At 54.8% G+C, this 25,664-nt stretch overlaps 4 protein-coding genes across 7 annotated transcripts in view; 2 read left to right on the top strand and 2 right to left on the bottom strand.

Moving 5' to 3' along the window:
- Positions 1–4,364, top strand: part of NSD3 (nuclear receptor binding SET domain protein 3) — a 34,514-nt gene extending 30,150 nt beyond the window's left edge. For both annotated transcript variants that reach the window (XM_062510751.1, XM_062510750.1), the window contains one exon: positions 667–4,364. In XM_062510751.1, the coding sequence (XP_062366735.1) occupies positions 667–908 (242 nt within the window). In that variant the 3' untranslated portion in view covers positions 909–4,364. The remainder of the gene's footprint in view (positions 1–666) is intronic.
- A 58-nt stretch (positions 4,365–4,422) lies between these two features.
- On the top strand, positions 4,423–9,967 carry PLPP5 (phospholipid phosphatase 5). Of its 3 annotated transcripts, XM_062510717.1 has the most exons (8): positions 4,423–6,129; positions 6,194–6,284; positions 6,355–6,463; positions 7,923–8,013; positions 8,124–8,187; positions 8,514–8,638; positions 8,998–9,168; positions 9,508–9,967. In XM_062510717.1, exons 1-8 carry the CDS (start codon positions 6,090–6,092, stop codon positions 9,675–9,677), a joined length of 861 nt encoding a protein of 286 aa, XP_062366701.1. In that variant the 5' UTR covers positions 4,423–6,089; the 3' UTR covers positions 9,678–9,967. The 3 variants fall into 3 exon arrangements, with proteins under 3 accessions (XP_062366701.1, XP_062366700.1, XP_062366702.1); XM_062510716.1 differs by having other exon boundaries at positions 4,423–6,424; positions 7,924–8,013; XM_062510718.1 differs by lacking the exon at positions 4,423–6,129 and having other exon boundaries at positions 6,238–6,453; positions 7,967–8,013.
- Positions 9,968–10,600: 633 nt separating this feature from the next.
- On the bottom strand, positions 10,601–19,841 carry DDHD2 (DDHD domain containing 2). The gene is given in 17 exon segments (XM_062510630.1): positions 10,601–12,095; positions 12,258–12,369; positions 12,641–12,803; positions 13,175–13,339; positions 13,425–13,527; positions 13,607–13,762; positions 13,858–13,980; positions 14,068–14,163; positions 14,356–14,571; positions 14,574–14,662; positions 15,017–15,225; positions 15,737–15,872; positions 16,370–16,459; positions 17,394–17,532; positions 17,803–17,892; positions 18,435–18,625; positions 19,658–19,841. Coding segments are annotated over 16 exon segments (2,241 nt in total). The 3' UTR covers positions 10,601–12,095; positions 12,258–12,278.
- Positions 19,842–21,718: 1,877 nt separating this feature from the next.
- BAG4 (BAG cochaperone 4) lies at positions 21,719–25,548 on the bottom strand. The gene is made up of 4 exons (XM_062510633.1): positions 25,492–25,548; positions 24,191–24,430; positions 23,385–23,621; positions 21,719–23,039 (listed from the first exon to the last, which is right to left on the bottom strand). Exons 1-4 carry the CDS (start codon positions 25,546–25,548, stop codon positions 22,551–22,553), a joined length of 1,023 nt encoding a protein of 340 aa, XP_062366617.1. The 3' UTR covers positions 21,719–22,550.
- Between the last annotated feature and the right edge of the window lie 116 nt (positions 25,549–25,664).

Raw genomic sequence — 25,664 nt, 5'->3', positions numbered from 1 at the left:
ATAAAATACAGTGTTCACTAGCATTAAATGCAGTATTCATTTGCACTAAGTGGACCAAATTTGTTTTTGCAGTACCACTCACTTTTAGCAGTACTCCAGATGACTCTTCCTAAATGGAACCAGTGGGCAGAGGCTTTGTCATAGTTTTTAATGTTGTTCTTGTTCCTCTTCTTGAGTCAAACTTCCTCTTATTTTGATGGAAACATGAGCATCATCTTGGTGTCCTAGCACAAGCAAATAACAGTTCAAACACTGACAAAGCCAGCAGAATGTGTAGGGCTGACCTAAAGCTTCCTTTGGAGGTACCCTCTGAGGAGCACAGTGTCCAGGGCAACGTGAGGTGCTCACAAATCAGGAAAATGTACAAAACAAACTGTCTTGCGAGGACATTCGGTGATGCCCACGGGAGTGGATCTGACTCTTTTAAGGTCTGGTTGTGCATGTAGTAATGTTCTGGGCCAAGAGAGGCCTAAAAAAGGCAAAATAGAACTGTGTTCAGTCAGATTCTTGTAGCATCTCAGATGAGAAGCAGAAGTAGCAGCTGATTTTTCTGAACTTTGTTTGCATTCATCTGAGCAATCCAGCACGGCTTGAGAGTTAAAGGCCAGTGCTGTCCCCAAAGTGCACTAATTCCAGCTTCCTTTCTCTCTCTCCTGCCATCTTCAGGAAAGTGGGAATGTCCGTGGCATCAGTGTGACATCTGTAGCAATCCTGCCGTGTCCTTCTGTGAGTTTTGCCCCCATTCCTTCTGTAAGGATCACGAGAAGGGAGCCCTGGTGCCGTCGGCGCTGGACGGCCGCCTCTGCTGCTCCGCACACGACCCCAAATCTCCTGTGGCACCCGAGTACTGGAGCAAGATCAAGTGCAAATTGGAAGCACAGAATGCTGTGGAAGAGGCAAAGGAGTGAATTTGGTTAAAAACAAACACGGGAGGGGAGAAGAGGAGCAACAGGCGATGAACTCAGAGATTGCAATGCCACACTGGGCTTTGTCCTCGGGGCCGTCACGTGTGAGCTGGAACAGGACCATTGACCTGAGCGAGGAGGACCAGGCAGTGGTGTTTGCTTTTTATTGTTTGGTCTTTCTTTTACCCTTGAATGTGCTACAGCAGCTCTTACTGTTGGAAACCGGGAGCGTCTTGGCCTTTGAAGAAAACCGTAAAGCTTTTGACAGTGAAAAGAATATTCTGTTTAAAATAATGTTCTTTGAGTGTAGAAAGCAAAGCATAGCCACATATTTATTTATTTAATTTTGAAAGGGTGTTGAAGATCTGGCTTTGATCAGTCATCGTGTCTTTAAAAACAAAACAGCGAAGCCAACGTAACTTTTGTGTCTAGTTTGTGGAAAGAGCAAAGCCTCTCCCCTCTGTAACACTGAGATGCCAAACAGACAGGTGTGGGTGTCAGACCAGGTGGCTCTGAAATGCCTCTGTTCCAGTACTTATTGTTAAAGGCATTGGAGAAGGTAGGTTGTCTCTCATGTTTACTTATGAATATTATTGTGAAGCTTTTCCTGTGAGAAATCAGGTGTGTGACTTCTGGGAAGTGCTCATAACACAAGGTCTGGCAGTGGGGAAGAAATGGTGGTTCCTTGCTCCAGAGCTGTCTTGGGTGTTTGCAGACAGATGGAAAAATTCAGAGTTTAATTGCACAGCGGTCATTTCTTTATCCTACCTGTTTTGGAAACCCCTCCCAGGCAGGAGAGGCTCCCAGCCTCAGTCAGTCCTGCCAGTGGATTCGTGATCTGCCACATTTGCCCTGGTTTGGTGGCAGTTCCTGAGTGTGATTCTTCAGTCCTGCCTTCTCAGGCTCCCTTTGGCTTCAGGGAGACTTGGGCATGTGAGGGACCTGACCCGTGTGCATGTTGGTTTCAATGAAATGTTAAGATTTTGTGGTTGAGAGAGATCTTCTAACTTTAGTCTTCATCGTTAATGGAGCTGAGGAACATCTCAGCACTTCCTCAATGAACAGGGTATTTTGTGTCTGGGTAAGGGGCCATATCCCAGCAGCCAGCTGATGCCTCAGGAGATGGTTCTGTCTTGGATTTCCTCTGTTAATCAGAGAGACAGATTCCTTCAGTGAGGCTTTCCAAGTGGCTTGTGTTGGCTCTTGCTCCAGAATTTTTTTAGTAAACCTATATTCCTCCTTTTTTTTTTTTTTTTTTGTGCAAGGGGGCACTGGAGCTAATTTTGGTGACTCTTCGCCCCCAGCCCATGATCTCACCAAGCACTGTCTCCCCCCTGCCCTGGTATAGCAAGTACTTCTGACTTGTGTACTGGTAGTAGCTATTCCCTGCCAGCCTTTGCTCGTGGGTACTGAAAATAATCAAGTGTTGCTGGCATCTGGCTGAACTGAGCCTTGGAATTAAGAACCTTGTCTCTGGAAAACTGCTTACACAAACCTGTGGGAACACAGAGACTTCTCAGATCAAGAAAATAGGCTGAAAAAGTCTGTGTGGAATTTAGAACATGTCTTGCCTCTGCCTGATGTCCTTCTCATCCTCAAATTGATGTACAGGGGGAGTTTTTTTGTGTGCATGGCAGAGAGATAGATACACTACAGTCCCTGAGCAGCTGCTGTGCCATGGACTCAGCCCAGAGCACCTGCCCACACCTCCCTTGGGGTGACAGAACCCATGGGTGTCTGGGGCAGGCCTGGGCCAGCAGCTCTTGGGATCCCTAAAGCACTTCCTGCTGTGGGCCATGCTCCAGTCAGGGTCTGACACTAACCCGGCTGGAAAGCAGTGCTGGATTTTGGTATTTTTAAAGAAAAAAAATTACAGAAAGGATTTTATTTTTCTTAACATTTTGTGTGAGAAATGTCTCTTTTTAAGCTCTTACTGAGGATGTTTAACCTTCTCAGAAATTCCAAACACAACTCTTGCTACCATGTCTGTAGGGCCTGAGGTGTTCACTTTATATTATTTATTAGGCTGGATAATGTTCAGTGATTTTCTCTGAAGTCAGAGCATTCTGATATTGCAGATATCAGCTGATATATTATACATATATATATATATGTTTATCTATATATATATATTTATCAGATATGTTGCTGGTATCGTGCTCCTGTGTGAGTGCCCTGACCTGCTCTATGCATTCCCTGTCCATGCTGAGCAGAGGGATGTGGTGTGGCAGCACCAGGACACCTTGGGAGCCACAGACTGTCAGTGGCCACCTTGGCTGTGCCACAGTGCTGAGCCAGGGCACAGGACACAGGGAGGGCACAGAAGGCTTAAAACTTCTCAAATGCTGTGATGGAGGCTGCTGCTTCTCCTGTGCCACTCTTTGTGTTGGTTCACTTTGTGTTCAGACTTCTTTTTTCCACCAAAAAATCATTCACAGCAGCCAATAGCTGGGCTTGGACTCGGAAGGGAAGGAGAGGTTGTTCAGTTTGTGAGCAAAACTCTGAACTGAAGGTGAGTTTTTCAAAGAGCTTTAACATTGTTAGATAAGAAAAGACCAGTTCAGATGATCTTGGTGACTGCAGGGGCTGTTCTGAGTGCCAGACTCTGATGTTAAAATGCACATTTTAACCATTCTTTGTAAGCTGAGTAACCAGAATGTAGTTTGCTTAGTGCAGCTCCTTTGTAAGGAAAACATTGCACAGCTGTTCTGATGGATTGGCTTCAGCAGAGTGGGAGGCAGCTGCTGAATTAATTTGTGTGGGCTCCAAAATAAGGAATCTTGGATAGTAGGGTCATTTCATGCTGAGACCTAGAGGGAATCCACAGAACTGGTGATTTTGGTGAAGAGCTGCAGTGTGCTGTCCCGGCGCATTGCTGTTCCTTCATGGGAACACACGGGAGTGTTTTTCCCTTATTTTTGTGTTAAATTTTCAGGGTGGCCTCACACTTCTGTTGACTTCCTACTTCCAGCCCTGACACCTGGGCAGTGCCTGAGCTGCCCTGCCCACGGAACAGGGTTTGTAGCTTACTGGAGCTTTTCCTCTGCAGCTGCACCTGGCCACAGTGCAGGCGTCCTGCAGCCCATGGCCAGATGAGTCTAGAAGCAAGAGCTCCACGATGCTGTGATTGCAGAGGTGCAGAGGCTGGTTCCACCATTCCTGAACACATGGTGCAAGCATTAGCTGTTGTAGCTGTCAGATTATTGTATAGACGTGTCCTGTCCATAGACTGTTGAAGGCGTTTGCAGCTCAGGAAGGAAATTTTGTGGGCAAATCACCTTCTCTGGTCACCACGTGGTCTTGGAGAATCAGTTCAAATGGAGTAATAGGGCTGGAATGTGGATTTTTGGCCTTTCTTCTAAAAAGACCCCTTCTTTTATCTTAATTTCAGGAAAGAATGGGAAAAACACAATTACTAGACATAATTATCAATGAGCATAAAATCTGTATATATTGAAACTTGACAGAATTATGTGGGTGGGGAGGGGGGAGGGTGGGATGGGGCGTCTGATGCTGGTACGGAGAAGTCACTTTAACATGGAAACCTCTGCCTCATTGAATTCAGGGTTTAATGTACTTGAAGCTCTGCAGTTCCTTTTACAGCTTTTTTTTTTATTTATACATGATTTTTTGTATACTGCATTGAAATGTCCTTGACTTCCCCCAAGTTCCCTCCAGCTCCCGCTGTACAGTGGATCCATGGCAAACGGGAGGGTTTGGAAGCAGCAGTCTTGGAGCTGTGTGTGTTCACCAGGTGTTGTGTGGGAGATGGTGACCTTGGAGCAGTGCTGTCCCTTCCCATTGCCATCAGCTTTCCCCACCATTTCTCTTTGTGTAGCAAAAACATTTGCACTTACTATACACTCCTACATGTTGGATGTATTCCCAGTGTTGTTCTGAGGGGGGAAAAAAAGGCAAAACAGGAAGAAAAGAAAAGCAAAGCTGTTCCCTGTGATACTGTATTTCTGAGTGAGCAGCTCAGGTCTGTGTTCCCCTGGGAGGGGTCTCGCTGCTCCAGAGCAGGAGGGAGGGAGCTGGGACTGTGCTTTGTGCAGGGGATTTCTGCGATCAATGTGAATAAAAAAGGGAAAACATGTCTGAATTTGCCAAAGCCATTTACCACTCCCTGTGGCCCGGGGCTGTGCCCTCCCTGTGCCACCACCAGCTCCAGGGACAGGCGGCTGCCTGGGGAGATCCCTCTGGAGATCCCAGCTGTGAGGGGTCCCTGGGAGCCCCCACCTTGCAGCTCTCTCTCGCTTTTGGGTCATAACCAGACTGGATGAACCCCTGCGCTCCCTGTTCCAGTGGATCTCCCTGTTCCAGTGGATCTGTATCTCATTTCTGGTGTCACTTTTCCTTTCCTGACAAGCTGCAGCCCCCGGGGTGATCCTGTCCCGTTTGACATTCGGGGTGCTCTGAGGACCCCAACCCGTTTGTCTCCACGAGTGATGTTGCACAACACAGATCCCCACGGATCCGTCTCCATCCCCACGTGCTCTGTAAGATGGACCTTTGTAGAGTCGTTATTTCTGTAGACTTCGTTTATCTGTAACAAACTTTGTAGATTCTGTGAAATGTTATTTTAATGAAATCACTCGAGTCTTTAATAGCAAAGCATCGATACTCACCGAAGTCGGTATGGAAGAGTTTTTGGACACAGATGCAGCCCTGACACTACCAAGGAGTGTCTGATTCCACGGGGCATTACTGTATCATGACTTGATGTTGCCGCATAGACTTTGAGATATCCAATATTTTGGGGGGGTTGTGTTGGCCTCTGTCCTCTTGCATAGTGTGAAGCCTGTAAAGCTGGTTCCCTGTACATAGATAGCTCCTGTCCTCTAGGTAGAGCGTATCGAGACTTGCCTGTAATATTTTAGCTTCTTACTGACTGTGTGTGATGGTAGAACATATAATTTTTGTACATTCTATTTACTGAGATGTTGCCTTTTTTTTTTTTTTTTTTGTATTTTATTTTACAAATACTCTGGAATTCAGATGTGGGGGGGTTGGGCTTTGGTTGTTTTTTTTTTGTTTGTTTGTTTGTTTGTTTTTTCCTTTTTTTTTTTCCTTTTGCTTTTCCGTGAGGATTCCTTTGGAAAGGTTTTTAATGACATTCCACTGATCTGAAATTTTTGCTTGAGGTTGACTTCAATAAATCGTTCTGAATGTTCCAATGCTGAGATGAGTCAGTTCCGTCTCGGGGCGGGGCGGGGGGATGGATAACGGGAGGATAACGGGACTCCCGGTTGCGGTCCCTCCTCCGGGCTGGGCTGCGCTCGCCCCGCCCCGGCGGCTCCGCGGGCGAGCAGTGGCCATGCGGCGAGCGGAGCTGGCGGCCGAGACCGCGCTGCGGGTGCTGCTCCTCGCCACCTTCGGGTGGGTGCGGGACCCCCGCCCGGGGCCGTCCCCGCCCGCCCCGGGGCTCACGTGTCCGTCTCGTTTCCAGGATCATGGAATTCCTGCCGCCCTTCCAGCGCGTGGTGCAGCCCGAGGAGATGTGGCTCTACAAAAACCCCTACGTGGAAGCGGACCGTGTTCCCACGGTGCTCATGTTCGTAAGTTCGGTGGGTTCGTGAAGTGGTTTGGTTCGGAAGGGACCTTAAAAGATAATTTGTTCCCTCCCGCTACGGGGGATGCCTCCCTTCCACCCGACCAAGCCCTGCGCAGTCTGTCCAGGAGCGTGGGGCATCCACAGCTCCTCTGGGCAGCCTGTGCCTGTGTTTCCTGCATTTGCTTTGATTTATTCTCAAATTACAAGCTCTCCTTTTAAAGCAGAGCTGCTGGCTAAAGGCTTGTACTGCAATACCTGCCGCTCCTAGTGCACGTTGCAGAAAGTGCAGGATATCCGTGTGCATCCACGAGGATAAATAGGGAAGGGAAGGGTGGGAGGATGGAGCCGGGCTCTGCTCAGTGGGGCACAAGCTGGAACATGGACATTTCCACCTGAACCCGAGGAAGAACTTTCTGTGTGGGTGATTGGGCAGTGACACAGGCTGCCCAGACAGCAGGAGTCTCCTCACCTGGACATCCTCATAATCCATCTGGACACAGTTCTGGGTGGTGTATTCTGGGGACCCTGAGCAGAGGGGTTGGACTTGATGGTCCCCAGTGGTCCCTTTCTGCCCAGCCTGTGAGATTAGAACCAGCTCTTGTCATGTTTTGAGGCTTTACCATCCAGGGTTGCCTTTGGGATTTGAGGTTCGTGAGCTAATGAGGACTTTGGACTGTTGTCCATAATCCATTCCACGTCTAAATTACTGGGTGCATGGGCAGCTCTCACTATCAGGGAATGTGTTCCTTCCAAGCAGCTATTTTTAGCAGAGATTTATTATCATTTTAATGTTAAATGTTTCCTCAAGGGCTCCAGGCTTGGTTAGAAGAGTTTGACTAACTGTGTGTTGGATTTCCTGAGGAGAGCAGTGTGACAGAGGGATTGGCTCCCTCTGTCACAGGTCTGAGGTGAGAGGCTGTAACTCTTGAGTTGCCAAATGGGATTGTGTGCAAGAGGAACATGAAGGACAAAACCTCGGGATAGCATTTGGAACAGGCAGTGTAAAGCAGGACATGTGCCAGAGTTCAGGTGGGCACAGACTCCGTGGGAGCCATGGTGAGGATGTCCCGGGGTGAAATCCCCCCGGGCTGAGATGGGGATGATGATAACTGATTGCTCTGAATCAGCAGCTCCCGTGGTTTTGCTGACAGAGCACGGGTGCTGCTGACAGAGCTAATGCTGGGGCTTGCAGGGAGGGGAGAGCTGAGGTGCTGTGCCTGGGGACACCCCCAAACCAGCCAGAGCAGCACTCTGCCAGAAGAGCTGTCTGAGAGCCAGAGGATGTGCTGGGCTGATCAGGGCCTGCTGCAGATTCCAGCTGGGGATGGTGTTCTGATGGAGCTGCAGTGAGTGCAGATTGCTGCTTGGCTTTGGGAAAGGGAAGTGTACTCAGTCTTCTTCAGTAACTGCTCTTGCTCTAAACCTGCTTCAGTGACACCTAAAATTCTCCTCGTTCTGTGCAGTTCATCGCATTTCTGTCTCCCTTGTTGCTCATCCTCCTGGCGAGGCTGTTCATGGGCGCTGACCACGAGGACACGAGGGAAGCCTGCCTTGGTGAGCTCCTCCCTGTCCCAGAGAAGGGCGGCTTGAGCCCTGCCCACGCCTGAATGTGCTGCACTCCCAGGTGGGAGTGGTGCTGATGTGACCCTTTTGCTCTCTCCCAGCTGCCAGCCTCGCTCTTGCCCTGAACGGGGTTTTTACAAACGCTCTGAAGCTCGTTGTGGGGAGGTGAGGACTGCCTGGATCCCGGCTGCGCCGCGCAGGGAGACTGGGGGAGGCAGGTCTGCAATAGCCAGGTCAAGGCCAGCAGCTGAACTTGGACATGCTCAGCCTGGAAGGAATGTGTTGTTGTTTTTTGGTTTTTTTTTTTTTTTTTTCCTAGCTGTAAAGACAATTTAGAGTTAGAAAAAAACCACTGGGGAGCTGCTGTCTCAGGCCATCATTCAGACGGGCTCATTTAGGGCAGGTGGCGTTGGCACGGGCAGCTCTCTGCTGCTCCCAGGGCACTGGCAGCGCCCAGCCTGAGGGCCCTGAGCTTCACTTCCCTGTCCCAGGCCCCGGCCCGACTTCTTCTACCGCTGCTTCCCGGACGGCCGAGCCAACACGGAGCTGCTGTGCACGGGAGACGCCCGCAGGGTGACCGAGGGGAGGAAGAGCTTCCCCAGCGGACACGCTTCCTGTGAGTGCTCCTTGTCTCCTTCCTGCTGCAGCCTGGGCTGTGGGGAGCAGGATCCCTGGGGAGAGCAGCTTGCATTTGCTTTTCCTGCGCCCCGCAGCTTTGGCTGCGTTCGTTGACGTGATCAGGGGACTCTGCAAAGCAGTGGGGTGAGAAATGTGGTGCAAAGCTCTCTGTAACCCTGGAAGGAGGGACGTGTGCCAGGTACCAGCCTCTAGGATCCATCAGTCCCAGCTGGTAGTTCCTTGGCTCAGGGACAGGCAGACACCTCTCACAGCTCTTCCATTGCAGCAGCAGAGGGTGAGGGTCTGGCAGCAAAGCCTGGAGCTATTCTGAACCAATACTGTCCCGTTCTCTTCCAGTTGCCTTTGCTGGTCTTGCCTTCTCTGCCTTCTACCTGGCAGGGAAGCTGCACAGCTTTGTTCCGGGCCGGGGGGGCCGGGCCCTGCGCTTCTGTGCCTTCCTCCTCCCCCTCTTCCTGGCCACCCTCATCGCCGTGTCCCGCACCTGCGACTACAAGCACCACTGGGAAGGTGGGTGAGCATCTCTGGGGCACCTGGATGGGGCTCAGCAGGTGCCCTGAGCAGGGCACTCCAGACACGGGGGGGGGGGGGGGGGGCTGTGGTGCCACAGAAGTGTTCAGAGCTCCCAGCAGCAACTTGGGGATTTTTTTATTCTCCTCCAGTGGCAATTTTGGTGCCACCTTCAGGGAACTGATGTTTTTCTGTGTGGTTTTGAAGTACATACCAAGTTTGGGTTTGCAGCCAAGTCAGGTTAGGGATGCAGCAGAAAAGAAAAGCTGCTGCTGAGGAATTGATCGTGAGACTTGGGAGGGTGAAGGGCCATTAACTGTGCTCTGGTCTCACCCACAGATGTGTTGGTTGGCTCAGTGATGGGCTTGGTGCTCGCATACCTGTGCTATAGGCAGTACTACCCTCCCCTGACAGACACCACGTGCCACAAACCAGCTGTGGCCAAGCCCAAACCGCTGCCGGCGCACGAGGAGAAGCCTCCAGCTCCCAGCTTCCACATGAGCATATAGTGCTGGGCCCTGGGGGCCAGGGCAGGGCAAGGCTAGGGGGAGGCTGCTCAGGAGAAGTAGCTCCCTTGAGGAGGAGCCCCTGGGCAGGTGTTCCCTGCCAAGCCAGTGAGTTTCCTGTCCTTGCCCTTGTGTTGCTTCATTTCATTGAATTTTGTAGACCAGTTCCTCTTCAGGCCCACTGTGAAGCAAGGGAGGCACTTGGGGTGCCAGCCTGTGGAAAGACAGTTGGGGTGTGAAGGTCCTGAACAAGAACTGGGAAAATGTGACAACCCAGTGTGCCCAGTCTGGTGGGAGTTCTTGTGTCCAGTCCAGGAAGCACCACTGGTCACCTCTCTGCAATACAGCCAAGCTGTCCCAGCCTTTATCCTGAGAAATGAAGTGCAGGATCTACCAACTTCAGAGTTTTTCTATTTCCCAAATAAAGAAGTTTAAATTTTGTAATGAGCTGTGGTACTAAAACTTCTTTTCAAGGCTTAGGCTGTTGCTTTATAAGCCATTTCCTCTGGTGTCTGCAGGAGTTTCTGGTGGGTTGCTCTTTCATTGCAGCTTTAATATAGTTTTAAGGAGGTAACAGCAGAAAATTAAATGGTGTCTGAGAGCCTCCTGCCCATGGTCTGTCTCTCCAAGGAAGGGCAGAGTGCTGCTGAGATCCAGGGCCAGCTGCCTGGCAGGGGCTCTGTGAGCAGTTGTTGGTTGCTGGTCCCTTCAAAGACAGGTGTACTACATGCAAATAGCACAGGTGAGGCTGCAGCACAGCAAGGCAGGTGAGTCAGTAATGAAACCCCATCAGCTGCAGTTCGGGCCCTCTATAACTCTGCAGCTTCAACAGAGTTACAGAAATAGCTTCACTTTCCCCTAAAACTGCACATGTGAATTTTCCAACCCTTCCCTCTCCCCCCAGACACGCACACACCACAGTCCTCTACTTATTTATTTTGGCTTTTACTGGAAAAGACATTAAATAACATTTAAAATGTATTTAACTTCTTTTTTTTAACAAAGTGCATAACTTAAAAAGCTGATCATTAGTGTCCTATGTTAAGACTGTCCCTTTTCCTACTCCCATGAGACCTTAGCCAGCAGCAGTTCAGGTGCTGACCAAGCAGCTTGGCTGTTCCTGCAGTCAGGTAAAGAACATCTTCTGTTCCTTGGGAGGAGGGATGGAGGCTGCAAACAAAACCCTTCCAATAGTGCAAATAACAGACAATGGAGGAAAAACAAACCAACAGGCTGTGGGGGAAAAAGGCTCCTTACCCCATGCAGGGCAAAAGTCAGCAGGAGATAAAGTGGTTTGGCTCTTCCAAAGGCTGCACAGCAACACCTCATACAGCACTGGAGCCCCAGCCCAGGCACTGAGCCAGCCCAGGGGCTTTGGGGGCCAGGGAAGGATCACAGAGGCTCTCCAGCCCTGTCCCCCTCAGAAAAGAGCTTCAAGGCAGGTACAGACTGAGCTGCCTACAGAGCTGGTGTCATTCCTGCAGTGTCCAGACCCTGCTGGATCTGGCCTGCACCTTTGCTGGCTGTGTTTTGTACATTTAAAGCTAAAAACAAGGACTGGAGCATGGCAGGATCTCCATCCTCAGCTGGCAGCTCCATGTCCTGCAGGGCAGAGGGCTCTCGCTGCCCTGCCACTGCCAGGAGCAGCTGCTGCTGCCCAGGCTGGCTGGAGCTGGAGGTGAAGTTTTCCTTGGAGCAGGTACAGCTGGGCACTGGCTGTGCCTGGGGAGGGTCCTTGGTTTGCCAGCACGGCCTGGGTGAGGGTGCTGAGCTGCCACTACCAGCACACCACAGCAGGGAGGAGCACAAACATGCTGCTCTCACGGGGTGCTTTACAGGGCAGCCCTGCCTGGCATAGCCCAGGGGTGCACAAACATGCAGCAGCAGTGCAGGGACACGAGGGTGGGTGGTTGCTGCACAGACCCTGCTGGCTCAGCAGCAGCAGCCTGTACCCTGGGCTTTGCCTCCCGGGCCCACAGTGCTGGTGTGGGTGTTTGTGTTAGCAGTCAGCAAGCTCCCCTGCTCCAGGGCTGCTGGAGCTCTTTCCACGCTGTGTGTTTAAGGCTTTTTCTCCTCAGGGTCCCGGGCTGTGAGTGTCCTTTCCCAGGACACTGTTCTGATCCTGACAGCTTGTCTGCTGCAGTGCTGGAGAGGGGCTGGTGAGGGGACTCACGGGGTGCAGGGTGAAAAGTACACGTTGCCACAGGGAGTCACTGTACAGGTGTTGTGTGTGCTTGAGCAGAAGTGGTTTTCCCTTGATGGTTTTTCCCCCTACCCCTACCCAAAACAGAGGGAAATCCATCCTTATCTCCAGGCAGCAGCAAGTACTTGGGAAGCAGCATGCAGGACACGGTAGCAGAGGAGAGAGGAAGGCAGAGAAGAGATCTGGACTTTCCTGGTGAGTACTCAGTGGGATTGGACCTAAGAAAGCAAAAGGAGAGCACAGGCAAAGGTTCTGACATGCCAAAGAAGAAAGCTGACAAGTTCCCTGCCTTAGGTAATGGATATTACTCCCTCAAACAAACCAAATCTCCTCTGAGGTGTCCTAGGAAATCCAGAAGGGGTTTCGGAAAGGTGACTTACAGCCAGAACAGCACAGGTTGGTCACTGGCTTCCTGGTAAAGGTTGATCCAGTGTGATGCCTTGAGTCTGGTAGATCTCCTTCAGAACCAGCAGAACTGTGTCCTCTGACTCCCTGCAGGAGGAGGACATGGCAATCAAAAGGGAAAGCTTCCTGCACTGTCAGGACATCTGTGATGGTTGGGGTAGATGCAGTGCTCTGCAGATGCAGGCAGCACCACAAGTCCTTCCTCTGTCTGTGCCCACCCTTTGTGTGTCACAGGCAGGAGAAGATCTTATTCCCTTGATCAGCTGAGGCTTTTCTTACTATGCTGGCTTTGAAACTGATGCCATTCTGCTTCCACCACATGTAAATGTGAAGCCCTGAGCACTACACAGACACTTACCAATAGCAGAGATGCCCCTGGAGTGCAAACAAATACTCATTGAAGCTCTCGATTGGCTTCTCCTGCAGCACGTAGTCGATGCGGTTCCCTCCATTCAGCCTCCCCACGTTGATCAGGGGGGTCTCCTCCTTCACTGCTGCTGGGGGCTCCTCTGGCTTTGTGTCTGGAGGAAGGAAGAGCAGCGTGCTTCAGCCACAGGGTACCAGCAGCCATGACAATACAACAGCAGGGCCATGCCCTCCCTTTACCCCTCTGCAGCTCACACAGGGGAGAGGCAGCTGAAGTGCTCAGAAACAGCAGCACAAGGGACAGCCAGAGGAGGGGGACAGGCTTAAAATGTGGTGTGCTGGGACCCTCCCCCAGAAAGCCCCTTCATCGGGGCTAATAGGGGAAGGACATAGCATTTGGGGAGAGCCAGGTGCCTCCAGAACCCAAAGGTGATCCCTTTGCTGGGCACAGATGCTGGGCACGGTGGCTGTGGGAGCCCAGGCTGCACAGGCAGCTCCCCTCTGCCCCACACGCCCCACCACCCACCTGGCTGCTTCTCAGTGCCAGCCTCTGCCTCTGCTTCGGCCTCAGAGCTCCCTGCCTCCAGGGCTGGCACGGGGGCACGGGTGAAGGACTGCCAGGCCACCCGCAGCGAGCCCAGCAGGTTGTTCTTCAGGTCCACGCTCATGCGAGTCAGCCCTTCCTTCAGTTCTGCAAGGCAGGAGGGGGGTGACTGTGGGGCTGGGGGCTGCAGCAGCAGCCCTGGGCCGGGGGGCAGGGGCTGCCTGTGCCATACCAAGGTGCATCCTCTTCCTGCCCTTGTGGTGGGGCAGCAGCATGGGCTCGAACTCCAGCTCCGGGACGATCATGGGCTCGATCCGATACGCCACTGGGTCAAACTGCACACGAGAGGGGGACAGTGGCCAGGGCTCGTGCTCCACGTGCCTCAAGCAGGACAGCTCTGGTTCTTATACCTACGGGGTGGAAGATGTTGAAGAAGCCCTTGCAGGTGGGCAGGCTGTAGTTGGGGTCGATGCGCTTCACTCCTCGCACGGTGAGGAACATCCCAATGGGAGAGCCAAAGGCAAAGAAGATGCTGGGCTTGTAGTTCAGCTGGGGGTAGTTTGCTGAGACCTGGGAGAGGGGGATGCTCAGGTTGTTCATGAGACAATCTCTGTGCTGGTGTTACCAGGGCTTTGTGGGGGCTGCAGCCAGAGCTCAGCTGTTACCTGTCCCAAGCCCACGTCCCTGTACTGGCAGTTCCTGACGTGCTCTGAGCTGTCCCCGTGCTGGGACAGGGACCCTGGCTCGGCTCCACGCTCACTGTGCCCGGGAGCTGCTGAGCTCTGATCCTGCAGCAGCACAAAGGGGTCCTTGTGTCAGAGGGATGGAATGGGATGGATGTGATGGCATGAGCACAAGCCATGCAGAAAACAAACCTTAATCTCTGTCTTGGAGCTGATGTAATGGAGTATTTTCATTCTTGGCCCTAAGGGAATTCCCATTTCTTTGAGGTTTTTCTCTGTGCACAAGAACTGGAAAATAAGCAAGGCTGGTGTTAGTCCAGCAGCAGAGGTGTGGTGAGGTGTCTGTTCCTGGTGAGATTGTGTTCATCCTCAGAGATGTTTAATGTGTGACTCAGTACCAGAAGATGTGCAGTGGTGGGATGATGGGGAAGAAAAGCAAAGAAGAGCCACAAGAGCCAGGTAAAGAGGGGAACTTCTCACCAGTGCTTGCCTGTCCATTTTCTCCTTCTCAAAAACATCGCAATACTCAGACAGCTCCAGCTTCTTCAGGATTTCTTTCACTTCCTCAATACCCCCCATGCTTGAGGTTGTCCTGGACCCCTGTGAACAGATCCAGAAGTGATAATGCTTTCTGCTCACCAGTTTGTTGCTGTGCATGTGTTCTCTCCCCTGTCCCCATGCAGCTGCAGGAAGGAGGGGTCAGTGACCTCCCATACCTGTGCACAGTGCTCGTCCTCCTCAGGATCAGCCTTCTGGTTCGTCAGGAGATCAAACAGAATGAGTGACCCTAGAAACCAAGCATGGGCAGAGCATCAGCATCTGCAGGGGAAGAGCCCGAGCCATCTCCTTTTTGGGATGGAAGAGCTGCACCCTGGATTCTTTTACAGGCAGACAGTGACAGGAAAAGGGACAATGGCTTTAAACTGACAGAGGACAGGCCAGATTAGATGTCAGGAAGAAATTATTTACTCAGTGGTGAAGCACTGGCACAGGCTGCCCAGAGAAACTGGAGCTGCTGCACCCCTGGAAGCTGGGACAGGGCTTTGGAGCAGCCTGGCCTAGGGGAAGGTGTCCCCTCTAACCCAGAGCGTTCTGAGTGTGCCCTCCCTGCTCCCCTGGCTGATGCTGCCAGGAGCCTCACCCAGGCTGTGCCCCGCGATGGACACCCCGCCCTTGAACTGCGGGTTCCTCTGCAGGAAGAGCTGGTGCAGGCGGTTCATCTCCGAGGCCACCGTGTCCACGATGGTCTGGCAATAGGTGGAGCTGTTGTAGAAGAACACATCCAGGATGGTGTCGTTGATGAAGTGACGCAGGCGGTTGATGCTGGGCAGCGTGATCCGCTCCAGGTCACTGCGGGGAAAGGGCAGAGGGGGCTGCAGCTGGGGGAGCCACGGAGCCCCACCCTGTTTCTAAAGTATAAATTCACAGGAGGACTGACACAGTCTCCAAGGAGGTATGTTGTAATCCAGATCCTCAGTTTATGCTCAGATTGGAGGCAAAGCACAGCCTGTGCTCTTATATTCGGAGGATAAAGAGCCTGCCCAGGAGCCTGGCCTGATTTCTGCCCTTGCTGGGGAACTGCAGAGCAGGGCTGCAGTGCAGGAACTGGGTGCTCAGTTCTCAGTCCATCCCGAGATCAGCCAGGGAAAGGCAGATCTCTGCTCCCGGGACTCTGATGGGAGCAGGTACCTGCTGTGTGCTGCAGAATGGGGAGGTGCTCTGGGGGTCTCTGTCTGCTCACCCCTACCCGAAAAACTCACAGCTTTCCCTTTGCTTTTCCAAGAGAAGTGGAGTTTCCAGGGCAGGAGGCTGCCTGTGCACCTTGCCCCGGCCCTGGGGGCAGTGCCTTTGGGACACTTACACGTCCACGCCTGTGGAGTGCAGGGAGCTGTGCCAGTTCACGGGCAGGAACTCCACCCGCCCAACCTGCTGCTGCTCCTGGGCCTTCTTGAAGTGTGCTTGCAGCATGCTGAGGGAAACGTTCCTGAAATCGTTCACTGCAAAACAGAACGACTCTTATGGACATCCACCAGGCTCTGGGGCCAGCCCGTGGCACCAACACCACTTAATACGATGAAAGATCATTATGGGGAAATCCCACCAGGGTCTTTAATCTGCTGCTGCTCCCCTAAGTCCCTGAATCTTTAACTACAGATCAGGGGAGGCTCCATGTCCTGCCACGTGTGTTTATTGGATTTCTCTGCCCCATCTGTACATCCTTCACAGGGGCAGGGCTTTAGTCTAGCAGTCAGGATAAGGCACTTCTAGAAATTTATTAAAAATAACTCTGTTGCGAAGCAGAACTGATGAACAGCAGTTGCCTAAACCCCTTCAGAAGGTGGGATTTGGTGGGTCAGCGCGCGCTCTGTTCACACTGCCCACAGTCAGCAGTTCGGCCATGCAGCCTGCCCCTGGGTGGGGATGCTCTGAGGCCCCACGGCAGCATGTCCCAGTGCCAGGATGAACTGGGAGGTTTTCCCAGCTCTGCACCTACCGCACTGCACGATGCTGCGGAAGCGGATGTCGCAGGCGGGGCCGATCCCGTGCACCACGAACACCAGGTGGTCGATCTGCAGCGGCTCACCTGAGGAGGGGAGGGCAGCTCAGGGCACGGGGACAGCGCCCAGCAGGGAAAGGAGCTGCTGGAGGCACCGCTGCGCGGCACTGGAGCCTCCCACCCTCACCTCACAGGCCACGGAAACCCTCGTCGGTGCCTGGATTTACACCTCATAGGTGCTGGGATTTCTCGCATTTCTCTCAGTTCTGCTAAATTCACCTACTTGTCCTAGGATGGATCTGGACCAAGAGGACAGTAGAGGAAGGGGCTCTTCACCCCTGCCCAGCCATTCAGCACAAGGAATTGCAGGATCAGGAGGTCTCAGTGCAGCTGTCCTGTGCTCAGCTCCATGGAGCTGCATCTCCCAGGTAGGTTGCAGGTGGAGTCAGGGCTTGTTCTCTACTTCCCACACACTTTAGTTTGCATATGTGCCTTCCTGAGGGCAGGCACCCATGGGAAATGGAGTAACTGCCTGATGTCCTCATGGGGACAAGTCCTGAGGCCTGACTGGGAGTCCAGGACAGCTGGGAGAGGACAGAGCTGACACTTGGCTGCAGAGATGGGGAGAACATGTGCCCCAGAGAGTCACCAGCACAGAGGGTACTGATAAACCACTGCGTCCCTAGCAGGGCAAGAAACTCCCCAGCTGTACAAATGTAGACATTGAGACCTCAGGGGTAATTTCAGGCACTGCAGAGCTCCCAGCAGCTCTGTCTCTGTGCAGGAGCTGGAAGCTCACCACCCTCCCCCCGGATCTGCAGCTCTGCACGTTCACTGATGCTGCAGCTCGCTGGGGCTGGGGAGGGGGAGGTTTCTGAAACCATTTGGATCCTTTTGGCACACAATGTTTTGACATGCACTTCACTCCAAGGATCATGAGAGCTTCTGCCAGTCCTTTTGAGTGATCAGGTTGGGAAACTCCACAGGGTTTTGGACGGGTGGAGGGGAGAAGCGAGCTCACCATTGGGGATCTCGACAGCGATGTTCTCCACTCCTCTCTTCACAGTTCGGGGCCGACCTTGTTCCGTGGGGGTGGAGACCCAGTCATCAGAGCTGGCAACGGGATGGTAGTGAACCATCAGCTTGGGAACAAGAAGAGCCTGTCAGTGACCCGAGAGCACAGACAGCCACAGCAGCTGCTGGCTGACACGGGCTGGCACCACACTGCTGGGCCAAGCCCTTTGCCCAAAGAGGTGCTGAACAGAAATGTGAAGCTGTTGGCAGGCTCGGTTGACACTGCCCTCTCCTCTGGTACTGGCAGGTGAGTGCAATGCCACTGGGACAAACCCATTTGAAGGGAACAGCACAAAGAGACCCAAAAAAGGGGATGTGCCCACTGGGCACCACGGAGATCACCAGGCCCTGCTCACCTTTGGGTTGTGCAGGACAATGACTTCTCTGTTGGGGGACTCCAGCTTCTTCTTCCACTCACCCAGGGTCACTGCAATCATGTAAGCTTCCTACAGAAGAGAACACCCACTGTGAGTCAGCTGGAAGTATGCCCATCATCAATGCTCAACCTCTTGCGACATTCCCAACCCAGTTTTTAGAATCTCTTATCAACACTTTGCAAAAGTGGCAGAGCAATCAGCTGGAGGAGCAGCAGGGTCACCCCAGGATCACCTGCTAAGAGTGTTTAAGAACTCCCCACTTTGACAGCAGCAGCATCCAACTTCCCCATCAACTTAGAACTGGATTTGATAAATCAGAATAGAGATTATTGCAAAGATGGGTATTTTTATACGTCTGTCTATATATCTCTACATCTGCATCATCCCAAAGGAAAGCCTGGCACTTTAAGGTGTCGTGGAAGGATGCAACAAAGGGAGGCCACGACAGCGCTCACAGTTACATCAATCAGCCACAGGAATGCTGTGCCAAAGCCTCTTTGGAGTTCATGTCCTCATGACTGTGGTACCAGTGGCCTTGTCTGGGGTTTGGGACATCAGAGACAGTGACAAGGAGAAGCTGAGATGGAAACCAACAGGAAAGGTGTGTTTACCTCCAGTTCCTCACTGAAGGACTCCGAATAGGGAACGAACTTGTTGTCCTTCTCCCCCTTGTAAAACCAGGTGCAGCGACGCACTTCAGACACCTCCTCCTCCCAGTACACGGCCACGCGCCGCCGCGCCCGCAGGTGCACGTCGTACCTGCCCCCCGACGTGGGGACAACCACGTCATCCTGGGCCTTCCCTGCTGGAACCGAGGCCTGCAGTTAATCACGGGAGCCTGGAATAGCCAGGGGCTTGAGGCTGGAGCAGGTCAGAGCCACGGCAGCAGATGCCAACGTCCTCTGTACCCAAGTTCAGAGAGCGGTGTCGGGGCATCTGGGCGAGGCTTCCCCCAGAGGCACAAGGTGAGATGAAAATATTACACTACACTGTCCTTCTCTCTATTTCAGGCACATGTTTACATGGCCTCTCCCTCCCCGCCTGGAGGATAAAAGTGAAACTGTGGCCGTGGGAAGTGCATTGTGCAACAGTGGGGTGCACCAGGGTCTCCTATCTCCAAGCTGTTCCTCTCTGAAAGAGAGAACTCTCTGCAGACCCCAATACAGACCTCAGTCTCTGTGAATTTCGCTGCCTTTTTGGGTCTGCCCGTGGGCTGGGCTGGTGGCACAGCACCCCGTGCCAGGCTGGGCCAGGCAGCAGCACTGGGGATGGGCAGCACAGCCTCTAATCCAAAACTTCCTGGGCGAGGGAGGACGGGAGCCAACCCTTGGGCAATCGGAGCTCTGCCTGTGGCAGCAGCAGGTGGCACAGATGGTGACAGTCGGCACACGAGGGCCTCAGCACAGGGCTTGGAGCTGACCTCCAACCCTCGCTCCCACAGCAGGCACAGCTCCGTGCTGCGGGGACTCTCCCAGTGGAATTCCTGCCCTCCTGCCGGCGTTCTCTCAGCCTCACTGAAGGACGTTTTGCAGTATGATTATATATAATTTAGAACAGTATCAGCCGAATGGGGTCAGACCATTTGATGCACCCAAACAGCTCACTTACTGGGAGCAGGCACATGGCCAAAAAAGTCGCAATTTAAAATTCCTCGAGGGGAAAAATCTAGCATCCCAGATGGAAGCTATGGATGCGTCCAGGGAATTTTCCCCTGCTACCAAAGCACACACCTGATGCTCCCCCCTCAGCCTCAGCAGGCCCATTCGTTCCTCGCGGTGATTCTAGAGCAGGGGTGGGGGCTGGAGCCGGCGGTGCCGCGGACCCCCGGCCCTACCTGCGCCGTGCGCCTCCTCCAGCCGCTCCGAGTCCTGCGCGCTGAACGGGACCCAGCGCTCCCGCGTGTCCGTGACCTTGCAGTAGAACCAGTGCGGCACCACCGCCTCGTACCGCCCGCCCGGCTCCGGTTCCGCCGCTTCGGCAGCGCCCGGGGGCGGCCGCGGCGGCTCCTGCGCGGCCATGGGGCCGCTGGGGGGGGGGGGGGGGGGGGGGCAGGGAGCGCCGGTCCCGCCGCCACCGGGGGCTCGGCGGGTGCGCCCTGCCCTGCCCGGCCCGGCCCGGCCCGGCCCTGAGCTGCGGGAACCGAAACCGAGCGGCCCCGGCCCCGCTGCCCCGGCCCGGCTGCTGCGGCGGCGCGGCCCAGCCCGGCCCGGGCGGCAGCGCAGGCTCCGCTCCGGCCCCGGTGACCGCCCAGCCCGGGGCGGTGCTGCCACAGCCCGCCCCCGGCGTCACGGCCGGGGAGGAGCGGGGATTGCCCGCAATCTGTGCCCGCAGTCCGTGCCCGCAGTGCCCGCGATCCCTGTCCCGATCCCTGCCCGAGACCTTTGCCCATCATTCCTGCCCCTGATCCCTGCCCGCATTCCCGCCCCTGTCCCCTCCCTGTGACCCCTGCCCCTGATCCCTGCCTGGGCTGGGATCACTGTGGCCCCGAGCTGGATGCAGGGCACGGGGTGCAGGGAACTGGTGCCAGCTGCCGCACCAACAAACTCCCCAGCATGGGGTGATTGCTGCAGAAGCCGCGCGGCGCTGATTTAATGTTTGTTTTTCAGTTCCTCTGTGACACTTTGGGAAACCCTCTGCCGAGGGCGAGCACTGGTGTAGAAGCAACGGGCAACCCCAGAGTAAGAGTTTGGTTTCTGCAGAGATGAGCCCAGCTATAAACACAGACAGATTTTCTAATTTGGGGGTTGTGATGTGCAAGATAAACCGGTTGCCAGGAGCTGCTATCTCAGTGCTCACCGTGGCACAGCAGGGACTGGTGAGAGCTGAGGGGTCAGGAGGGCTCAGTTCCCCAGTTCTGCAGCTGCAGCGCATGCAGAGCCTGCACAGCCCGTGCTGGCACAGCTCCAGACCATCTCCCCTGGGATCATCCGGCCGAGCTCTGGTCCTGTGTGAGGGAGGCAGAGGCAGAGGTAGGGATGTGGCTACAGCAGAGTTTCCTGCAGGCTGAGGTGTGGGATGTGGGCCTGATCCCTAACCCCAGCTCAGCTGAGCTTTGGGGGAAACACACAAAACCCACCCAGGTGTGCTGGAATGTCAGAGGCAGCCACGCCATCCCACGGAGCTCCTCGGATCCTCACGCCCTGCAATGAGAACCTGCCATTTCAGCCCACTTCTGTGTTCTCTCTGTTCTCTAGGGATTTACATAACCCTCTGCCAAGGAGGCAGGGACAAGAAATATTGTTCAGGAATATGTTTGGTGGATGGGTTCAGCAGATGGGGGAAGGGGTGGCAATCACGGGGGCTGGGCCACTGCTTCACCGGAACAGCGACAGGGCAGCCCTCTCTGAGTGAATTGCTTTGGTCTCCCAGCACAACCAGCCATCCCCAGCAGGCAGATGCCTGGAAGCATGGAATAGCTTGGCCTGGCTGCTCCCTGCCTGGCACAAAATGAAACAGCAGCTGAGCCTCTCCCTGTCCCAGGACATCCAGCTCCCTCCCAGGCTGTGCAGGCTGACCACACGTGTATCCAACAAGCTCCAAAGGTCAGTCCCGTGCCCACAGCCCTGTCTGGGAATGTGGGATCTGCCAGGTGCCTCCAGGACCTCAGCTGGCTGTCAGCGCACAGTGCGGGGTCAGGGCACTCCCAGCCCCAGATCCCCTCCACAACTCAGCTACAGCTGGAGGCTCCTGGAGCATCTGCACTACTTGGGAGGCAATGGGGCACCCTGGCACCCCAAAACAGCCTCCTCAGGTGTTCCATTCACCCATGACCTCAGCACCGGTACAGCAGGGCTGGAGTTTTGGTCTGAGTTACAAAACCTTCCCCACCACTTCTCTTTAAAGAAAGAAAGACTTTGAGACATCTCAATTACAAAATAACATTTTAAACTGGTCAGGGTTTATTAAGAGTCACACAGAGCAGTGAGTTGCTGTGCAGGTGGTGATCAGGAGCTGGAACAGGCGGAGCTGCTCCCACCCCGTGGTGCTGCACAGTGGGACACAAAACCCGCAGGACAGAGAGGGACATTAAACAGGGGATTTTGACCCAAGTGACCTGAAAATCACTTCCAAGCATCCTGCATCTGTTCTCTCCTCACACTTCTCCCTTCCAGTGGCAGAACTGGGATTTCCAGTCTGTTCCTAAGCCCACAGGGACACCCTACGCTGGCTCTGCACCACAGAAGAGGAACAGCACGACGTGACGTGTGCCAGCACAGTCCCTCCCTCCAGCACTTCAGTGTTGCTCCTTCAGTGCACTAAACCCAAACAACGCCTATGAGGACACACGGGGCTTATGGCAAGGGAGCTGAAGCTGAAATTACAGGCAGTGAGGACAAGCCCAGAGTCTTGGTTGGTGGCTGCACATTGCAGCACATCTGATGAGTGTTTAAAGACTGGGTGTGGCTGGAGGAGGCACCCAGAGACTGGACCTGGTCTGGGGAACTCTGTACACAACCCCACAGGGCTCCATCCTTGGCCCAGTTCTCTTCAACATCTTCATTAAATACTTTTGCTGCTTCAAACCTCTCTCATTTTGTCCTTTGCCGAGTTGTTTGTCAGGGCTGGGCTTCTGGGCAGGCTTTTTTGGTGGGTTTGATTAGATTTGTTGACTCAGGGCTTATTGCTATTCCACTGTCAATAGTGCGTAGCAGAAACAGTTGAGATTTAAGAGAACTGAAACTCTTTGGAACCTCAATAACAGGCTGTGTGTTGTGGCTCATGTGCTTTCACAATCCCTTTCTTTCCAGTTTTTCCAGTATGGCCTGAATTCTGTGGACGGACTCTTTCCTGGCCTGCCGGACACTGTCCTGGCCCCCAGTCTCAATGGAATCCAGCTCCAGCAGCAGCTTGGTCAGCATCTCCTCCAGGAGCCGGTAGGATTTATCTGTCTTTTTCCCTACAAATTCATCCACGTCTTCCTCCAGCTGTTCAGCCTCCCCCATAACGTGGAGGATCCTCTGAATCTCCGGCTGCATGGCTGCAGGATTTGTGCAAGGCTGGTCAGCAGGTTTGAAGCCCAGCTCCCGGCTTCCAGCCACGGGCTTCCGTGGGGCGAGGTCATAGAGCTGGGGCTGAGCACTGTACTGCACCCGGGGCTGGCACGGGGCAGGCTTGGCCATCCTGTGCTCAGTCACTGTCCCCGAGTGCCGGTGGTCCACATCAGAATAGTAACTGTGTGGGCTGGGGCTCTGCTCAGGTCTGTCGTAGACAGAGTCCTGCAGTTAGAGGGAGAAAACATCTCTCAGTGAATTTCCCTTAAACACAGAGGTTTCATCCTGCAGTGGACAGGGCTGGGGATGCTGGGGACAGGGACATGTGCTCTGGTCCCCAGCTTAGAAAGCAACACCCCAGCAAGGGCCATCTGGCCAGAGGAGGAGTCTGAGCCCCTGACCCCCCTGTGAGGGCTGCTACTGCCTGGGGACCAAAAACGTGGAGTCCCTTAATTCCTGATCCAACCCAGAGAAAGCCTGTCAGACCCACCCCAGGACATCTTGTCCTTCTGGTACTCTATGGAATCACAGCTGTGGATTTAAGTCTTGTGTATGCAAACAGGAGCTCACCTGTCCCTGTGACTCCCAGGAGGGAGGGTGGGCAGGAGCCCCGCTGCCAGTCCAGGCTGGGTGTGAATCAGAGACGTAGAGGTTGCCGTGCCCCGAGGCTGTGGGCCAGGTGCAATGTGGCTGCACCCCATAGACAGAGGGGGGGCCCCATGTGTCCTCCAGGGCTCTGGGCTGTGGCCCTGTGACTCCTGCACCGCTGTCTCCGTATGGATACTGCGGCATCGGCATTCCCGGGGTCTGCAAGGACAGGGGAACGGGAATTACAGCCGGGGTCACCCCCAGCACTGCACCCCCAGACAGCCCTGGGAGCTGGGCAGGGCAGCCAGGGGGAGCGGGCTCTGCTCCCAGGGAACAAGAGACAGGACAAGAGGAAACAGTCTCAAGCTGTGCCAGGGGAAGTTCAGGCTGGACATCAGGAGAAATTTCTTCACGGAAAGGGTTGTAAAACACTGGAACATAAGGGCCAGGGCAGTGGTGGAGTCCCCATCCCTGGAGTCGTGCAAGGAAGGACTGGATGTGGAACTCAGTACTCCGGGCTGGGTGACGAGGTGGGGATTGGGCACAGCTTGCACTCGGTGATCATGGAGATCTTCTCCAATCTCAGGATTCTGGGACTCTGCGAAGTGGCTGCAGCTCAGGTTGGCTACCCAATTCCTGCTTTCCTAGCCCAAAAGCTCAGAGTCTCCAGAGAACAGGGTGACTACCGGTGTTTTAAGAGAAAAACCAGGCAGGACAAGGTGCTCAAGAGCCACAGGGACCCCCCGACCCACCACGCCAGGAACCTCACGGGGCTGGCAGCGCCTTACCTGTGGCGGGGAGTAGCCGGGGACCTGCTGCCTGCGGAGCGCGGAGCCCTCGCTGGGACACTCCGGGGGGACGTAGCTCCAGGCGGGAGCGGGCGACGGGGGCCGGTAGAGGCCCGTGGGCTCCGTGGGGTAGGGGCTGCGCGGGGGCCCCGAGCAGTAGAAGCCCCGTGCCTGTGGCAGGCTGTCGTAGTGCGGGTACGGGGGGCTGTAGGCTCCGTTGGCGTAGGGAGAATCCATCGCCTGGGGACAAGAGCGCAGGGAAGGAGATGGGACATGGACGTGGGCAGAGGTGCTGCAGGAGCAAGGACTGGCCCTTCTTACAGCATTTACCCAGGGGGGTTCCTTTGCCCTCAAGCTGATCTGCCCCAGTTTTAGGCTTTCCTAGTCTAACCTGGCTGTACCAAGCTTAACCAGGTCTTGCTCAGTCGAGCTGAGCTCAGGGGCAGGTGTGCAGCTCCTGGAGGATTCAATGCCAGCACTGCATCACCAACGGAGGCTGGAACACACTCGAGGAAAAGCTCACTTCCCTGCTCGTTCTCACACAGACACGATGGAAACAGACGAGCTCTGCCAGCCAGCGTTCAGCTCCTCGAGCTGCAGGTCCTGTGGGTCCCTGTACGGAACATTTGCACATCCAGGGCATGTCCGAGGATTTACCTGGATCCATCCCATAACTGATGTGTAGGAAACATGAATTTCCACCTAACTGCAAAGGGATATTGAAACACAGGATTTCAGGAGCTCAGGGAATGACACAAAGCAGTGTTTTGCCCGAGCTGTACAACCTGAGTGCCGGGGTTTATGCAAGAGCCGGCCCAGTCCCGATATCCCCGAGGATAAACCAAACCACAGCCGTGGCTACAGAGAGGACCCTGCTCGGGCAGGGCAGAGCCTTTCTCGGCACACGGAACCGGGGCAGCGGCCCGAACCCCCGCAGATAACGGATCCGGGAACGGCCAATCCGGGAATGCCCAACCCCGGGATCGCGGCCCTCCCGCTCAGCAAACCGCTCCGGGATCACCGCGCTCCCGGGATCTCCGCACAAACACACGAACGCTAGAAACGTCTCCGTGCACCCGCTCCTTTGTGCCCCGTTACACGCCCGGACGGGTCCGCGAGCAGAGCCACGAGAAACCGGCGGGCCGTGGGAGGCTGCGGGCTAGGCTAGGGGCGCTGCCCACGCCCTGGGACCGCCCTGCGCGCCCGTTACCGGGGCAGGGCCGGGCTGAGCCGAGCGCTGCCCGCCCGTCCCGAGGGCCCGTGCCCGTCCCGAGGGCCCGTGCCCGCCCCCGCCCCGTTACCTGCGCGGCCACCGCGGGCGGGCGCGGCGGGCACGGCCCGGCAGCGCGGGGCTCCATGGCCACCGCCGAGGCCCCGGCCCCCCGACGTCCCCGCGCCCAATCGCTGGCCGCTCCCCGCCCGCGCCGGCCAATCGGCGGCGGCCCCGCGCGCACGGCTGCCGCGGCTTAAAAGG

The sequence above is a fragment of the Cinclus cinclus genome, chromosome 29 (assembly GCF_963662255.1).
Source record: "Cinclus cinclus chromosome 29, bCinCin1.1, whole genome shotgun sequence".
NCBI classification, from domain to species: domain Eukaryota; kingdom Metazoa; phylum Chordata; class Aves; order Passeriformes; family Cinclidae; genus Cinclus; species Cinclus cinclus.
The sequence above is the reverse complement of the archived record's forward strand: the minus strand, read 5'-3'. Positions and strand labels throughout refer to the sequence as shown.